This window comes from Cataglyphis hispanica, chromosome 11 (assembly GCF_021464435.1).
Source record: "Cataglyphis hispanica isolate Lineage 1 chromosome 11, ULB_Chis1_1.0, whole genome shotgun sequence".
Taxonomy (NCBI): Eukaryota; Metazoa; Arthropoda; class Insecta; order Hymenoptera; family Formicidae; genus Cataglyphis; species Cataglyphis hispanica.
The window spans coordinates 4,409,997-4,427,924 of record NC_065964.1 but is presented as its reverse complement, the minus strand read 5'-3'; the positions used below and the strand labels follow the sequence as shown (position 1 = coordinate 4,427,924).

General features: G+C 40.9%; 1 protein-coding gene and 1 long non-coding RNA gene across 6 annotated transcripts in view; one reads left to right on the top strand and one right to left on the bottom strand.

Moving 5' to 3' along the window:
• The window catches only part of LOC126853088 (dedicator of cytokinesis protein 3), a 44,459-nt gene extending 27,211 nt beyond the window's left edge, over positions 1-17,248 (top strand). For 2 of the 5 annotated variants that reach the window (XM_050598513.1, XM_050598517.1), the window contains exons 5-18: positions 8,395-8,479; positions 9,097-9,555; positions 9,820-10,119; positions 10,356-10,560; positions 10,683-10,865; positions 11,076-12,807; positions 12,959-12,976; positions 13,066-13,228; positions 13,596-14,033; positions 14,226-14,367; positions 14,508-15,183; positions 15,322-15,683; positions 15,842-16,215; positions 16,493-17,248. In XM_050598513.1, the coding sequence (XP_050454470.1) occupies positions 8,395-8,479; positions 9,097-9,555; positions 9,820-10,119; positions 10,356-10,560; positions 10,683-10,865; positions 11,076-12,807; positions 12,959-12,976; positions 13,066-13,228; positions 13,596-14,033; positions 14,226-14,367; positions 14,508-15,183; positions 15,322-15,683; positions 15,842-16,215; positions 16,493-16,660 (5,305 nt within the window). In that variant the 3' untranslated portion in view covers positions 16,661-17,248. The remainder of the gene's footprint in view (positions 1-8,394; positions 8,480-9,096; positions 9,556-9,819; positions 10,120-10,355; positions 10,561-10,682; positions 10,866-11,075; positions 12,808-12,958; positions 12,977-13,065; positions 13,229-13,595; positions 14,034-14,225; positions 14,368-14,507; positions 15,184-15,321; positions 15,684-15,841; positions 16,216-16,492) is intronic. The other 3 variants (XM_050598514.1, XM_050598518.1, XM_050598515.1) reach the window with 3 other exon arrangements.
• Positions 815-8,508, bottom strand: LOC126853136 (uncharacterized). The gene is made up of 4 exons (XR_007687914.1): positions 8,374-8,508; positions 7,418-7,746; positions 5,174-5,828; positions 815-2,033 (listed from the first exon to the last, which is right to left on the bottom strand). It is a non-coding gene; the product is annotated as an uncharacterized LOC126853136 (long non-coding RNA).
• Positions 17,249-17,928: the final 680 nt, after the last annotated feature.

Genomic DNA, 17,928 nt, shown 5'->3' with positions numbered 1-17,928 from the left:
CATTGTAACTATACGCATCATCCATTCCTTTTTTTTTTTTTTTTTTAATTTTTACAATCATTTTTCCATTCTTGCGGGATCTATCTCGATAAAGATCTCTTCTCTTAGAATTTTCGGGGACCAAATCGACGGAAAGTCACGGCGTGCCAATAAAAAGATACCGTTTTCGCGACGAGTTCCAGGGACCAAGGAAAGGACCCGGGATATACGCATCGTGTGAACTCACCTTTGCTTTCTCGACCTGTATCATGTGTCCGCGAGAAGCGACCGCAGCATCTCGACTGGAGCGAGATGAGCAAATACTCTGTCTCTTCCTTCGCTATCTCTCTCTCTCTCTCTCTTTCTTTTCTCTGTCTCGCTTTCAGTTCATTCTTTTCTCCTCTGTCTCCGTCGCTCTAGATGAGGGCCCAAGGTTTTCAGCTCGGTGAATACGCAGTAACCATGCGGGGAACCTGTTCCCCCTTCCCATACGCGCTCAAGGGGGGTCGCATCCAGCTCTTTAAAGGCTACATTTGTACGTTTCCACCGTGTCTTTTCCCGGTTCTCCTCTCTTTCTTCCTTACGTTTGTTATTATCGTTGTTATCGCGTAGCGCTACCATTAACCATATAATCGTCAGATGTAATTAAGATTGCGCTCCTGTTACTCTCTCGACTTGCTAATGTTAATTGTCATCTAAAAAAGATCTACGTTTTGTGCTCGAAATATTTCTCACCTGATTTATTTTATAAATATATATTATATTATTTTTTTTACTATATTATTTAAAAATAAATGTTTTCCTCTTATTATTTTATGTAGAATATCTTATATATATATGTTTTCAGTGTAAGGTCGATAATTAATCAAATGATTATTATATGAAATTGGAATGAAATCCGTCCAAAGATTTTTTTTTTTTTTTTTATCCCTGGAAACTGTGTGAAACTTCCTTCTTTGTATTCATTCTGGGCATTAATCCGAACGAGGGTCTGGAATATCTGAAATTCCTAAGATTTTAAAGTGCCTTGTAAAATGCTGCAAATCGATTTATTTTGCGGTTAAATATTTCTGTGACCCAGAAGGTCGCGACGAACATTGAAAGTAGCGGAAATGTAATGGCAACTAAAGTTACGTCTTTCAATGGACAAGGAATTTTTAGAGGATACGATCTCAGACTTTGATTCAAAGAAAGATTTGACGCACGTGATTTCCATAAGCTTTGAATTTCCGCGTTGAATGTCTTTGACAAAATTAAGATTGCATCGGAAACAGCAGTCGAACATATTAAGCGCGTATTACATTACCGTTTTTAATATAATTATATAATTAATTCACAAATATATTGGACTTAAACTTCTCCAATGTCGATTAACATAGATCAACGAAATTTCCAAGGTTTTTCTTTCGCAATATTTCCTAGATCACAGATTACATAACGATTTAATAATCACTAATCTAGCTGATTATAATTAACGCTAATCACATCAAACGTGTTGATAACGTCGAGTTTTAGCCTCGAACGATTCCATCCAGCTTTAACGAGAGGCATCGAGGTGACGGAGATGACTGATTCGCGATTGGCGACGAGGGGCGAATGATAGCGTCGTTATCATATTCCATTTACCTAATTGTCGGTTGTTCGTCGCGATTAAAGCTAAACTTCCCCGTGAACGTCAAACTGACGTAGCGGCAGAAGCAGCGACGGCAATATTCATTATTCGCGGCAATTATTATTATTTCTAATGAGCGGTATGCCTGAAGCGGCCGATGCAGCGTCACGCGAATCTCGTGATTCCGGACCCTTCGTCTTTGTTTCCTTCCATCTTTGTCGTACGGTCGACGCGTTCTTTCTCCGTTGACTCTCTCGTCCTTCTCCCTCTCGCACTCTTTTCCTCTCCTCGTTCCACGAAGCTGCCTTCTTACGGGGTAACGCGGTTGTGAAGGAACTCCTGTCCGCGTAAGCCGAGATTCCATCGTTCTTTCCTGTAAAGGCGAGCTTACACGACTCGCTTTTGATGATCTCGTCGATGTCCCGGATATGAATCGCGCAAGCTACAAGAGAAATGAATTATCATTGCTTTTATAAGACTCATATACAAGATAAAGCTGTTATCTGTTTTCTCGTTATATTGATTAGTCGTCTAACATTATAAATATATGAATCTTCATAATGAGTCCTCATATTCTTCATTTTCTTGAAAGCCTTAGAAAGTTTTGCTCACGATATAGATAAATTCTGATATAAATTGTGATTTGATTAAAAATCTCAGGTAATTATTAAAGTATTGAAAATATATAAAATTGATAGATGGATTTTTATGCTATCCGATTTTTATTCTTGAGAAGCATAATTGCATCAGAGCGTAATTTACTTGCGACGATACATCGCGAGCATTTAAAAAGCCTCAAATATTTAACTTCTGATCAGTCTATAAGAATCAATTAACATACGAAGCGTCAATAAGGGGAACATATGTTGAGAACTATTAGTCATACTGTATAAAATGCTCTTTCTCTTTTTATCAGAATATATCTAAATCGATTTTCCCTCGCTTTCCTTTTACCAAAAATATAATAAATCCCCATATCTTTCTTTTATAATAAACATTATATTTTTGAATTTTGTACAACCCACGAATATATTGTATCTTGGAATATATCCTCTCTGTTATGGAGGGGAGGCAGTCTTGTATTTGCTAGAGGATATAAAGACAAGTACAGTCTTAACTAATATGAAATATTGAGAAATTTGCAAATTCCATGCATCTAATGCATTCATCTTGGGCTACTCGTCCCCTTCGAACGTCTCAAACCAAACCGTGTGAAATCGCCTTAAGGTCTACCCTTTCCTTTCCCTTTCCTTAACCTCGACGTAGCCGCGTCGGGGCCCAATGCTATACGATGTGGGACCAGCGGATCTGGGAGTTACAGAAGGGGAAAGAAGGGGGGCGGGGGAGGGGGGGGGCTGAGAAGGGCTCTCTGTGGAGAGTTCTTATATGGCTACTGAGTCGGGTGAAGAAAATTAATGAATGGCGGCGATCTCCACAGAGCGTTAATAAGTATGCACCTGGGAGCGGAAATCGCGCGGTAAAGGGGGCAAAAGAGGCTCTCCTCGTTTTTTCCAGGAGTCTATGATTCGATTCTAAAAGACGACGATATTGTTGGAGGATCTCGGTTTTCGGCTTCTCAGGCAAATAACATAAGCGTTTCAATATCCTTAATGAATGCTTTATCCCTTTGAGATCCACTGGACAAGCGCAAAGCATAAAACCGAAAGGAATATTCTCTATATATACAGAGTGGGCCCAAACGTTCCGGCCAGACTTCGAGATTTTATAGGAAATTTAATTTTGAATAAAAAGTTTAAACATGGGTCTAAAAATGCCCACCTTGTATATATATGAATATTTGAAAACTATCATATGTTTGATTATATTATAAATATGTTTTAATTTTAAAATAATATAAAATTATGATGCTTCTCTGATGAATGCTTTATCAAACTAAATAATAATAAATATAGCAATGAAAAAGAACGATTCTACTCGAGAAGAATATTGTTTCCCTTGCATACATATAGCATACAAAAAATGTGACGAAAAAATCTTGTTGTACGAAATTCGTTTTACGAAAATAAAATCCGGCCGCGGATTTATCGAAAAAAGTTACGAGACTCGCGTTTAATCGCGCTTAATCACCCGTCATTCTATCTAATTGACATTATAGGGGAATTAAAGATTTGGCCCTGACATCTATTACTCTGCTGCCTTCTGCTATGCACGACGCGCGTCCGCACACGGGACTGCAGATTGCAGCTCTCCGAATGCATATATATCCGTGATGTGTATGAGTATATGTGTGTGCGTGTCCGAGTATACGTTTGTGTGTCTGTCAGTTGCGCGAATATGTATGTACCCTCGAGCGAAGCCAGCCTCGACGTTCATCTTCCCACGAACCCTTTACTGTACGTACGAGTCTCGTTACTCGTTCCGGGATCAGAAAACACTCCCATTAAAGCCGTTTTACACGGTCGCGCGAATAACTTGACGAACGCTGGAGACCGCGAACGCATGTGAACCACCTGTCCGGATCTAAAGGGCAGTATGAGTGACGTAATCGCGGACTCACGATGACGGAATCGCGGAATTTTTACTCCCAAGTGAGATACGATAAAAATTTTTAATTAAAGTTGCGTTGACAATTAATTCATAACGATCTATGCGTTAAACGCAAAACGTAATTATCCAGAGTTATATATCTAGATATATCGTAGCGAATTATTTTCCTAATTATTAATTATCAATTACTTATTCGAGATTGCTGTTAAAAAAAAAAAAAAAGAAAAACGATCTTGAATCGAGCATGAAATGGCGTAAGTGTGTGACTGAAAATGTTCGTAGTCCTCGTGTGATTATCCGCTTTGCGTACTTGGCAACTACTATGACTCCGTCCAAGGAAGATCGGCTCGAGGCGCACGATGTCCTCTATGCTAATGCATAGTTGTACATTCCACGTTGAAGGCGAAGCTAATCCCGCGGTAAGACACGTACGTCGATATTTCGACGTTGAGTCACGAGCCAAGAGTGCAAATATTTTATCGACCATATATACGCCGACTATACCTTACTATTAAGAGGAAAAGGCGGACGAGAGGGGAGAGAGAGAGAGAGAGAGAGAGGCACAAAGAGAGTGGTTTTGCTTGTGCAAGAGTCGGAACGGGAGTCCGCGGGACTGACTTCCCAGGAGCACCGACGTAATTATAGCGTTTAGAGCTACCGAACGGTAACTGAAACCTCCCTGAGCGATGCGGCTCTGAGAGAGACGACGAGCTCCTGAAACTGACATCTCCTGCCTAATGAAGAGGAAAAGCTGTGACGGCGTTGGAATCCTCCTTTCTAAGTGGAGAATTCTCCGCGAGACGCGTCGATTAAAGCAGATATCAAAATTTTCATGAAATTGCGATAATAATCGATTCTTTGATAATCACCTTAATTATATTTTACTATTAATTATATATAATAGATTAACGTATCAAAGAAATTTAAATATCATTCATTCAAAAATTTCTCATTAATTTAAATTTGTTTAAATCGAGAGATATAACGATAATACGAGATAAATTTATACAGATGCAAATAATTGTTGCTAATAAAATAGATCTCGCGTTGCAGATGATTTATCTATATACTTACATTGTCCCCCGAAGGATGTACAAATGACAAAAGGCTCGATTTAATCCGCGAGACCTCCTTCGTTCTTCCTCATTGACAAGATAAGCCAGCCGCTTGGCTAACATCGATAACCCCGAGAGATGATAGTTCGATGCCCTCTCACGAACGAGAGACAGTCCTCGGTGTGGGCGGGGATGTCGTCGAACCTCCAAAGCTCCGTCGACGGAGAAACCACCGCGTCCATCGTTGTCCTCGTCTTCGAGACACGTGCACGTGTCGTGCGGGCCCCAAGGTGTTCCGCGGCCAATGGCCGAACGAATTCGTCATCCCGGGGATGAGACGGTAAGAGACGGAGAGAAGGAGAGAAAAGTCTGTCGAGGGAGAGAGCCGGGGACTCGTCGTCGCAGGGGCCGGTGGTCGGGCCCCGCTGGAATATATCCGATATCTTTGGAATGGGGCATAGGTCCCAACGACGCGGCGGTGGCGGACATTGCCTGAACCTGTCTCCACGCATCGAAGTCTGCCTGCTCACCTGCATTCCATCATGAGGAGACTGGAGGGGCGCCTTTCGGAGGCCCGCAGGATCGTCGAGATCGCGCGCGGCGCCCTCCCCTCGCTCACCCCTTAATCAAGGCGCCTCGTTTAGCGCCATCGAAAATCCAATTCGGCAGCCTCTCTAAAATTGGAGATGTTCAATTAAGAATTATTTTAATTACCGCGATTAAGAGAGCTATTTTATTCAAAAATAATAAATTATTGCATTAAATGTTACATCATTGTTTTATGTAAACAATTTTTCACGTATATTATAAGGTTTTAGATACGATTTCGCATGTAATGACGTTTATTAGGCGAATAAAAACTTTTTCTCGGTGGAATAGGGATTCCAGGAGTGTGATTCATTAATCCGGATTGTCATTCTAGAAGAGCTGATTTGCATACGTGGTAGCGAGAATATTGGATACGTTCCTAACGGACCGGTTCGGGTATGGGATCGCGGTGCCGAATCACCGAGAGATCAGTGACGTAGCCGTACAGAGGGCGAGAAATTCTCAGGTTCGGAAGAGTCTGGACCGTAAAAAAAAAGAAATAACTGCGCGAGCGAGCTACACGAAACCGCGCTCTCCTCTCTCGAACCTACCACTTAATTTAATCTTGCTCTAACATCGAGTTCTCGTGAAAGTCAGTCCGACGTTCTCTCTCTTTCTCTTTCTCTTTCTCTCTCTCTCTCTCTCTCTCTCTCTCTCTCTCTCTCTCGCTCTTTAAAAATGAATTTCACAGAGAGGTAGCATTTTTAAAAACTTGCGAATTGATATAATTGTAGGAGAGAAAAATCGTAAGAGAATTTTATACCGTATGTTCATCTACAATTAAATTAGATTTTAAATAATTATCGATTTAATTAATATATCGATTTGATTTTAATTAATCTTAATTAAATTTTAAAAAAATCTTGATGTTATTTATACTCTCTGATTATAAAATATTGAAGCTTTCTAAAATGCTACTCGAAATGATTTTCGAGATATCGATCATGTATTATTTTTTAGATTTTACATCATATAAGTCTTACAAAAAAGACTCAACAATTTTACTCTTTTTATAAAACCTTTCTACGAGTGAAAAATTAAATAATACATCAATACTATATTGTTATTCAAGTTACACATGAATAAAATCTATCAAAAAATCAGAGAACAAGTAACGAAATTTCGAGCAAATTTAATTATCCACTGCGAACGGAATTAGCGCGGAATAATTTTCTCATTAGCCTTATGTTTCGAGAATTAATAGTTACGTTACTGCGGCCGGTTAAACGTTCTGTAAGAAGTTTAAAGGATTGTCAAGTCAGATTTATGTGAAAGGACTTTTTTACCGCTTGTACCTTTCCGCATTTCCATATTGGATTTTGGCGATTAATAATCGAATTGGCTTCGCGCGAACATCGGACGAATAATTTTTATGTTCCCCATTGCAAAAATCATTTAAATTGATGGAAATGCATAATATTTTAAAATAAATATTACGGTTTATTGATATAACATTAATTTTTATATAAATGCATTTTTCAAATTAATTAATCCTTTTTATCTCATCGTTTCAAATATCAAATATTAAAAAAAAAACATGTTATAATTATAATTCCGTACTAATTTTTTTGGAATTTGCACGAATTCTTGTTTATTTTCCGATAGACGATAAATTTGCGACTTCCTATAGATTCTACATACATATATACATAATATGAACGACTCGAATACCAACCTGCATTCCTGCGAGTTCTCCAATGTAGAAGCCCACCGCCAAGAGAGACGGGCCTGTTGTAGGGCCCTCAATGCGTTCGAGAACACGTAGGGCCCTATGGCATGCGACCCGGCTCGGCTCCGCGCGCGGAGGTCATGAGAAGTTAAGTAGCCGCTTCTACGAGGCACCACTTCGAAAGCGAATCTCCCAAAGTGTGATGCAACGTACACCTCAATCATTGTAATAATCCTGTTTCTCTCATCCCGTTTTCCCGATACATCCGATACTCATTTTCCATCATAGCGGCCTTACCTGTCGACCTCATCATCTCTCTTTCTCTCTTCTTCTTTCTTATTTTTCGAGAAAACAATTAAAAATGAATCGATAGAATTTTATAAGCTGACAAAAAATCTTTCTTGATCGATTAATATTTTTTAAGCAATTGTAATTTCTTATATATATATATAATTCCGATTATGAAAATATGTCTTTGCATATCCAAGTGTGTATTTTCCTTTAATACGAGAATAACACGCATGGATTTTTTTATCGATAGCTGTTACATAAGGCACTTTGTCGTAAGGCTGAGGTTGGATAATTTTATTTTTAGGCGACGTTGAATAAATAGATTGTCGGTTAACGGCACAAAGTATAAAAATGTCTCTCTATCATAATTTATTTTTATATGCTTGTAAATAAGATTCGCGTCGTTATGCTTACGCGAATCATGAAAATCATTGTAATTATATTTCGCAATCAACGTAATTTAAATAAAATTATTCTTCGGGAAAGAGAGCCTAAATTTGTCAAAATATGTTGCATCGAGATTAAAATCTATATGCGCTTTAATAATTATGATATAAGTAATTATAAAAGTAAATGCATACGTATTTTTTTTAATTACTACATATAAAGTAGCAAGGAAATATTTCTCGCTTTTAATTACGCAAAGCAGCATTTTTCTTCTGTCATAGCACCTTTTTCTTCTCACGTTTCAGAAAGCTCGGTTTGGATCTGGTGCCACGTCAAGGTGCTCATATGGTGGAACCGGATACCATGTCCGTCGTGGAATTATACCATGTGGTAATTACGAGTAACAAATACGTTTTTTTCGATCCGACCGTGTTTGCGTATATCTCTCAAACATTGAATAGTGAATCACAATGGAAAAACAGAGGGACCAAACACTCGCGGAATGCGCGATAGCGATGAGGCGTGGACTTATATACGAATTCATTAAAATGCTGACCACGCAGCTGATGGCGCGATGTTACTTCGGTTACAGTCACTTCGGCGAATCCGGTTTAAATACGAGTATCATAACAAAGAAATATTTTATGATCTGTGTTATAATTTATCAAATAAAGATCCGTAATTTTTCGAGATGAATTATAACGTGATCTGATATTAATTATTGAAACAATCGAATAAAAATGACAATTTTTTATGGTTCTCTTAATATCAATTAAAATAATTAAGTAAACAGTTTAAGAAGTCGAAATTAAACGCGAATTAATAATTAATCCTTCTGATTCTCCCCGATATTTGAATATTATACACCGAAGTTTCTCGGTTTACCTTCTCGGGTCAGGACCTAAGTTAGAAGTAAGAGTCAAAGTCAAGCTTAAGATCGAAGAGCTAAATTAATCCGTTAATTAAATAATCATTTGAATACCACTAATTTCGAGGGAATCTTGCAGCACGTGCAGAGCGCCGAGAACTCGCAGGGCGCGTCCGCTCGGGGAACTTTGCGTCGCAAGGAGCACAAGAAGGTCCTTACCCATCACTTATACTTCTGCATGAGGGACTTCGGTCATTCGGTCGGCGAGGACACCGAGATCTACTTTTCCCTGTTCGACGCTAAGCGACAGCAGTATCTGAGCGAGCGTTTCCTGGTGCGCATCAGCAAGGAGGGCTTCTCCAACTACGTGGAAAAGATGCATAGCAACTGCACCATCTTCACGGATTTGGGTAACTCCGATCTGAGTCGCGATCTTTACATGATCGCACACGTGATGCGCTGCGGCCGGATGTTGTATTCCGATTCCGGCAAGAATAAGACCGGAACCGCGATCTATCGGCGACCTCACGGGGTGGCGGTGCTTTCCCTGGCAGAGGCCGCGCAGGATCACGCGGAGGAACTCGAGATGACCTTCAAAGTAAGCAAGATGAAGATTAGAGAGTCTGACATTCGCGTGGAATATTAGTTCATATATTTTATTTATAAATTTTATTGCATTTCAATTTTTTTTAAATCTGAAAGCTAAACTTTTTTGAAAATTGTATGATAGTATATGTCTTCTAAATAAATTGATTAAACACCTTTATATAAACGTCTTTATAATTTAGAAAAATTATTGTGGAAAATTAAATGTGGAGATCAGACAAATTTAATACTTTAAAGTTTCTATTTCTCTCTGCAGGTGTATCAAGGGGAAGAGAAGGAATTTCATCAGCTGCACGAACAAATCATACGCAATAACAAGTGTTCTCCTCTACCCGGACAGCCCAATTACGGAATAGTCGTGTCTCTTCGAATGCTACACGGAGAACTGTCTCAAGTTCGGGACGAGAACCCGTTACTATTCAAAAATATCTGCCTCACGAAGAAGCTCGGTTTCTCGGACGTCATTATGCCGGGCGATGTGCGTAATGATTTATATCTTAAACTCGAACGGGGAGAATTCGAACGCGGCGGAAAGTCTACCGGCAAGAATATCGAGGTAAGATCTTCTCCGAGGAATTATTTTTCCCGCAAAACGTATCTCTTTTATAAAATAAAAATTTATATAAGAATATTTTTGCACAAATTATAATTGTTAATTTAGTTTAAGGAAATATACGGCGTTATATTATAAATTTAATAAATTGATACGATAATAAAATCAAAAATTTTACAACAAGAAAAAAAATCGATATTTTATTATGATAAAATCCTATCTCTTGTCAATAAAACTAGGTGACAATCCTGGTCTTGGATGCGGACGGTCAACCCTTGGAGGAGTGTCTGTTTGGGGCCGCAGGCATGGACGGTAGCTCCGAATATCAAAGTTTGGTCATATACCATCACAACAGTCCATCATGGGCGGAAACTGTAAGACTGGCGATACCCATCGACAAATTCTACGGGAGTCACGTGCGTTTCGAGTTTCGGCATTGTTCCAGTGAGTCTTTATAGATATCGATCGACATCTCTATCTTTTCGCTCTTTTTTGCTGTCTTCTCCATTTATCTTTCCATTTCTCCATCAATAGTCTTTTCATTTACCTTGTCTGTCGTGTTGCAGCGCGCGAGAAGAACGATAAGAAGCTTTTCGCCTTCGCATTCGTTCGACTGATGGAGCCTGGAGGTGCTACTCTTCAGGATGGTCCGCACGAGTTGTACATTTACAAATGCGAGGAGCGCGCGAAATTGGATTCGCTGAGTTATCTGTCATTGCCGAGCAGCGCGCGAGAACCGAGTGCCTCAGGTAAATTCAAGTTCCTGAAATGTGAAACAAACTCATGTAAATAATATTCGAAATTTTAATAAATATCGATAGCCGTAAAGATAAATATTATTAATCGTCCATTACATTATCAAATAAATAAAAACTAAATTGCTTTTTTATATAAAATATTTCTGCAAGAAAAAAATATTTCTGAATACTTATATTTATTTTTCCTGTTATCTTTGCCAGGTCCACCAGCCTTTTCCAGATCGCCTAAGGAAACTGTGTTTGTGCACACTCTGCTCTGCAGCACTAAATTGACGCAAAACGTCGATCTACTCAGTCTGTTGCAATGGAAAGCGCATCCTGAACGAATATCCGAAGCTCTCGGTCGGGTGCTTCGACTAGACGGCGAAGAACTGGTTAAATTCTTGCAAGACATTCTTGATGCGCTGTTCGCCATGTTCCATACCGAGGATGGCAACTCCACGGCGCACTCCGGCCTCGTGTTCCAAGTACTCGTGTCTATCTTTAGTCTATTAGAGGATTCCAAGTTCGAGCACTTTAAGCCAGTGATGGACGCCTACATCTCGGATCATTTCGCCGCGGCTTTGGTGTACAAGGGTCTCCTTAGCAGCGTGCAACATTGTGCCGATTGGGTCACCGCGGCGGAGAAGCAAGAGCCGATTATGAAGTGTTTCCGCTCGCTCGAGTACATCTTCAAGTTCATCATTCAGAGTCGACTATTGTTCGCTCGTGCTACCGCCGGCCAATATGAGGATAGCTTTAAGCGCGATCTTTACTGCGTGTTCGCGGCCCTTAATAAGATGCTGGGCATTCCATATGAGATGGTACTCCTGTCGCAGATCGCACTGCTGTTGTCGATCGCGGCTGTATTTGAGCAGTTGGTGGCGGTGCTGCCGGTTCTTGAAGTGGCCAAGCTCACTTGCACGATGCTGGACTCGGTACCGCGCTCGGAGCCGCCGCTTCAACTCACGCAGGCCAAACTTGTCGCCATCAAAAATCTCACGACGTCCAGTTTGTTCCGGAAGGACGATGAGAGTCGAAACCTCTTGCTTGTTACTGTATGCCGACATCTGCGCGTCCATTTGGCTCGCAGAGAGGAATTACGGTCCTGTACTGATATCTTGGGCGAGATACTCAGCTTCCTACATAAGCGCGGCAGAGACACGAACAAGGTCAACAATTGTATCCATCACGACGTTGAAACGCTCTGCCTGTCGGTGCTCGACGTGCTTATACAGACTATACTGATTGTGATAAACGCCAGCGGACCGGTTCTCGGTTGTCTCGTGGGCTGCCTGATCGGATTGCTTCAGTTGCTTGACGAGTATCATTACGCGCGACTCTGGGAAGAGCTGACGCATGGGGCTGGCGATCGAAAGCCGCTCAAGGATTTTTTGCTTCGAGCATTTCTAGTGTTGCGCGATCTTGTGCGCCAGGAAGTTTTTCCGCCAGACTGGTTGGTCATTCGGATGCAAGCCAACAATGTTATTCTAAGGTCGCTACAGGAGCTAGCGCAGCCGCTCGCTTTTCGCTTCCTCCACGGCAGCTTTGACTCGCAGCTCTGGTCCACATACTTCAATTTGGCGGTAGCGTATCTTACCCAGCCATCGCTCCAGCTCGAACAGTTCTCCGAGGTCAAGCGGGAGAAGATTGTGGAGAAGTATGGCGATATGAGGGTACTCATGGGCTTCCAGATACTGTCCATGTGGTCGCATCTGGGCGAGCGTAAACTCGAATTCATACCGGGCATGGTCGGACCTTTCTTGGAAGTCACTTTGGTACCGGAGAGTGAACTCCGCAAGGCAACCTTGCATATTTTCTTCGACATGATGGAGTGCGAGCAGCGAACTCGTGGTAGTTTCAAATCAGTGGAATCTGAGCTGATCGATAAACTGGACATTCTTATCAGCGAGAACAAAGGCGATGATGAGTACAGACAGTTGTTCAACACTATGTAAGTTGACGCAAGCGATTTAATTCGTAGATTTTTTTTTACATTGATTTCTAAGGTTTTAAGTATCTTGAGGTTTGATAAACATATTTAAAATATTCGGGAAAAGATATTATACCACACTTATCGAATTTGCAATTTCATGCCGCTTCAGGGAACATCTTAGTGCCGTGTAAGTTTACCGTTTATAGATGAACGTGATTTATCGTAGATATTTTTCATCTTATGACTGATGATGTAATATTTTATTTTCGCATACAGATTATTGGATAGAGTGCAGTCGGAGGATCCGGCTTGGAAGGACAGTGGCACTGCCTTTATAACATCCATCACACGTTTATTGGAAAGGCTTCTCGATTACAGAAGCGTCATTCAGGGTGATGAAAATCGTGACAAGCGCATGTCGTGCACCGTAAATTTATTGGTACGTGTTAAAGAAAGATCTCGAAATCCTAGATATACTATTGCCAATATAAAAAGTGTATTAATAATAATAACATATTGCGGCTATTAGTAGCAATTAAAAAATATGCGCTGCGATATCTACATATTATTCCCTCGCGACTTAGCACGTTGATTAACTGAACCGTGCGACGCACGACGACACACGTGTCTCACACACAAATATATATATACGGTCAATCCATGCACGCGCGACATTTAGCAGCTCGAGTTCGCGATGGAAATTTTATCATTCCTCTCGCTTGCTCAATTATCGATTAGTTTGAACCGCGCAGAAACGATTGAAACTCTCAGAGCGTGACATGGGGCTACTCTTGCTCTTCCTGCAGAATTTCTACAAGAATGAGTTCAACCGAAAGGAGATGTACCTGCGCTACATCTACAAGCTGCACGATCTGCATCTAGCCGCCGAGAATTACACGGAAGCCGGCTTTACGATGAAGCTGTATGCCGATCAGCTAGGCTGGGGATCCACCGTTCTGCCGCCGGATCACGCTCATCCTCAGCAACCGGAGTGGCAGCGGAAGGAGCTGCTCTATCACAAGATCATTCATTATCTCGATCGTGGCAAGTGTTGGGAAAAGGGTATCCCTCTGTGCAAGGAACTGGCAATCCTCTACGAGACCAGGCTGTATGATTACGCTAAGCTCAGTCATGTGCTGAAGCTGCAGGCCAAGTTCCTAGATAACATACTGACGCAATTGCGTCCGGAACCGGAGTACTTCCGCGTCGGATTTTATGGCCTCAGCTTCCCGCTCTTCGTTAGAGTAAGTTTGATGTGTTATTTGAATTGATGATTTTTAAAGGGCGTGCTTAGTACATGGAGCAATTTAGGCATAATATTTAATCTCACATATATTTTATTAGAATAATTCGATTTTAATTTTATTAGTATATCACTTAATTCTTTGTGTGTGAAAGGAATTCGTCGAAATTACGATTTATATTTTTTATTCTAGAACAAGTTATTTATCTATCGAGGTTTGGAGTATGAGCGAATAGGAGCTTTTACACAGCGATTGCAGACCGAATTTCCTTGCGCTCAGATATTGATGAAAAATTCTCCACCGGACGAGAGTATCCTGTCATCTGAGGGTCAATGTATGTGAGAAGAGATTTATCAATAATTCTAAATTAAAAATCAATTCTTTCTCTCTGTCTCTCTCCAATAATTTAAAAATCGATATATATATATATATATATATATAATATTTCATTTGTTAATCGTCATTTTCTCGTAGATATCCAAATTTGTAACGTGAAACCAATTCCCGAGGAAGGCAGTCTAGCTTGCAGCGGCGCCGAAGTTCCAGAACGCATAGTCGCTTTTTATCTCGTGAACGATGTACGTAAATTCACATTCGATCGACCGCTGCACCGCGGTCCAGTGGACCGTGAGAACGAGTTCAAGTCGCTATGGATCGAGAGGACGACGCTGACGACGGAGGCGAAGTTGCCGGGGATTCTTAGATGGTTCGAGGTGATCGAGAAACGATCGGAGCTGATGGCGCCGGTGCAGTACGCCTGTGAGACCATGCAGAGTGTGGAGAGAGAATTAAGGCGACTGGTGGCGCAATATACCGCCGAGCCGCATAGGAATATTAATCCATTCAGCATGCGGCTGCAGGGTATCATCGATGCTAATGTAATGGGTGGCATCACCAAATATCAGGAGGCCTTTCTCACGCCGGAATTTGCACGACAAAATCCCGAGATGGTGCCGCACGTTAACAGACTCAAGGGATTGATCTTGGATCAAATGAGTGTGCTCGAGTCTGGTCTAGTGTTGCATGGTCAGATCGCGCCAGCCGGTGTACAGCCGCTGCACAAGAGATTAATCGAGAGGTTCACGCAACTCAAACAAGGCCTCGGTCCGTTAGCCAGGCAAAGGACTATTCATCAAGATAGTATCGTCAAGTAAATTACATGATGTATACAATAGAATGTCCTAGGTTTATCTTAAAATGGCAATCTCTTGGGTATTTTCTTAATGCGAAATAGATAAGTCTATTTGAGCGTTATAAACTTATTTTAAGCGTACCTTTATTTTTCTAGTTCGCCACTACCACCCCTGCCGATTAACGATAAGCAGCGTCCAGCTACCTTGGAGACTGCCGGCTCCAGGACATCGCATGCTGACAGCGATGGTCTTCCGGAGGACGAGGGCTTTTACACTAAGGTGGATGGCGTGCCGCCACCTATTCCACAGCGGGAAGTTCGACCGCGTTCCGTCGGCTATGGTACAACACCGCCAAGACCTACGCATCAGAGGTCTCTCAGTAAACCTTTGAGTCCGAAACTGCCACTGAGACATTCTTTGCCCACTCCCACTGACGGCGCGGATCAAGGTGGCCTTAGAAGCTCTTGGAGCGAACCTGGTCCCGAACCCGCTCCACCATTACCACCCAGAGGTTGCAGTAAGTTAATTTCTCCGATTTTTTCAAGGCATGTAAAAAAGTCCTTCTGATGTGTTGCTCGAATTATATAAGCGCGAATTAGATAGCGGGACTTTTTTACATGTCGCAAATCCCGTCAGAATAAATTCTCTAAATATCGCGATTCGTGCGAAACGCAGCGCTTTCTATTTCAGCGCCAGACAAGAGAGACTCGAACCCGAATGCTACGGTACCACCGGCGCCACCGAAACGCGGATTAGCGTATAAACGCACAAACACAGAGTGGAGTACGGACGATGATTCCGAAATCACGGAATCGAGAAACGAATCGAATGATCTGCGTGATAGCGGCATCTCCACCGCCAGTCTACTAGATTTTCAATCGCATCTGACGAATCTGAATAATCTCGGTTACGAGGATTTTGAGCCGCGTTCCCGATCCAACGACATTATGAATATCTCCCCGCCGTCTGTAATAAGCGCGTTCAACGTCTCCACCGGCAGCTTCGCCAGCGGCACATTCCAGGGCTCGCATTCTCTTCCCGGGCAAGAGGTGAGAAAATAGAATTTAAATATAGAATTAAATAACAAGCGTATTTTAAAATGGATAGACTGCTAAAATTAAAATTCTTTCCTGTTTAAGTTTCCTAATTAAATATTATTTTATCAATTTTTTTAAGTTTCAAAATCGTGCACGTTGATAACGCGAGTTATAGTTTTTAATTAATTTTCTTTTTTTCCATAGATTTTCGATTGCATTCGAGTCAAAAATATTGTCATTTATATTTGTAAATCAAGATGATTATAACGATTGAAATTGTCTTTTACAGATGAGCCCTCCACCTATACCTCCCAAGGCCCACCAGGACACTCCATCGGCTCCCTCGACTTTGGAAAGAGTGTCCAACAGAATGCAGAGTCACGGTCACTCGGAGAACTATTCCGTGCCGAAGATGCAGACGCTCTCCGTGGCATCCGACACGGAGAGCACTGTGTAGCGATGATATATATTGCTAGTCCATAGCGATTATTTAGTCCCTAGTGATGTACATGTGCCATCATGCGCGAATTCTGTATCCGATTTGTCCCTCGAGTCGTTGGACAGATTTTCTTAGACAGTAATTTAAGATAAATATCATTGTGTCGTCGTCATCGTCGTGTTTTTAACGGGTAAAACGTGGAGAGACTCTCTCATTGAGCTCTTTGATATCTGTACATCAGTAGCCCGGTACGTAGCCAATAACGAATCGTAAATGAAATCGTCAGACAAATCAAATCATCTTCCAAATGAAACTAAACTCGTATCCGCGTATATTCGTACCTTAAAGAGATAACTAGAAGGAAATAAAAGCGTGTAATAATTGCTCTTGAACACCGAGAACGTCCAGCAAGAAGTTTCTCGACGAGGAAACTTTCGACATCTGGACGTGATCGGCGATCGAACCGCGACATATACGTATTTATTAATTTTACTTTAAATATCGCTCTTCCGAATATATCGATCCGCACACTGAACTATATATATTTTGTAAGTTATTTATATTTTCGATGAGAAAAAATAAAGATAATTTTTAAATCAACGATAACTGCTGCGCATTGCGTAGAGTGATATTGTTAGTTTCCGGTTGCGGATGCTATAGAGAAAAAAAGCAAATTCCACCTTATTGCTGAAGGATATATAAATTATGTATTTTGTCACAGTTCGTTTTCCTCTTCGTCTTGTATGAGTATATATATATATACAAAAGTATGAAAAAACTGCGCTGCATAATTGACACGCTTCGACTTACGCTATGTTTTTCTTCTTCATGGCATGTAAAATAAAGAGAAAGAATGTAAACTTCTATGTAAAAAAAGGGAATTGACGCAAATGTGGAACCTAAAATTATACATGCATATAAAAGAGAGGACAAGAGACAGGAATGTGTACATTGCACAATACTGAGCTCAAGAAAAGCTAGAATGATACTAACGAGTATAATGATTAGAGATCATTTTCGTTCTCCGTATCTTTTTCCGAACATTCATTGCCAATTAACAGCAATTAAATCGTTCGTCGAGAAAAATAAGAGATTCATAATAAATCACCAAGTCGCTTCTTAATACAAAGTAAACAATAAGCACAAATTTTTTTATATCGAGTCGATCAGAGTAATTGAACGCATTCGCTGCACACAAACGAGGTAAAGCCATATAATATGTGTAATATGAAATGTGTTTTTTTTTTTTTTTAAACACAAAATTACACAAAATTTTAAGTCACTTT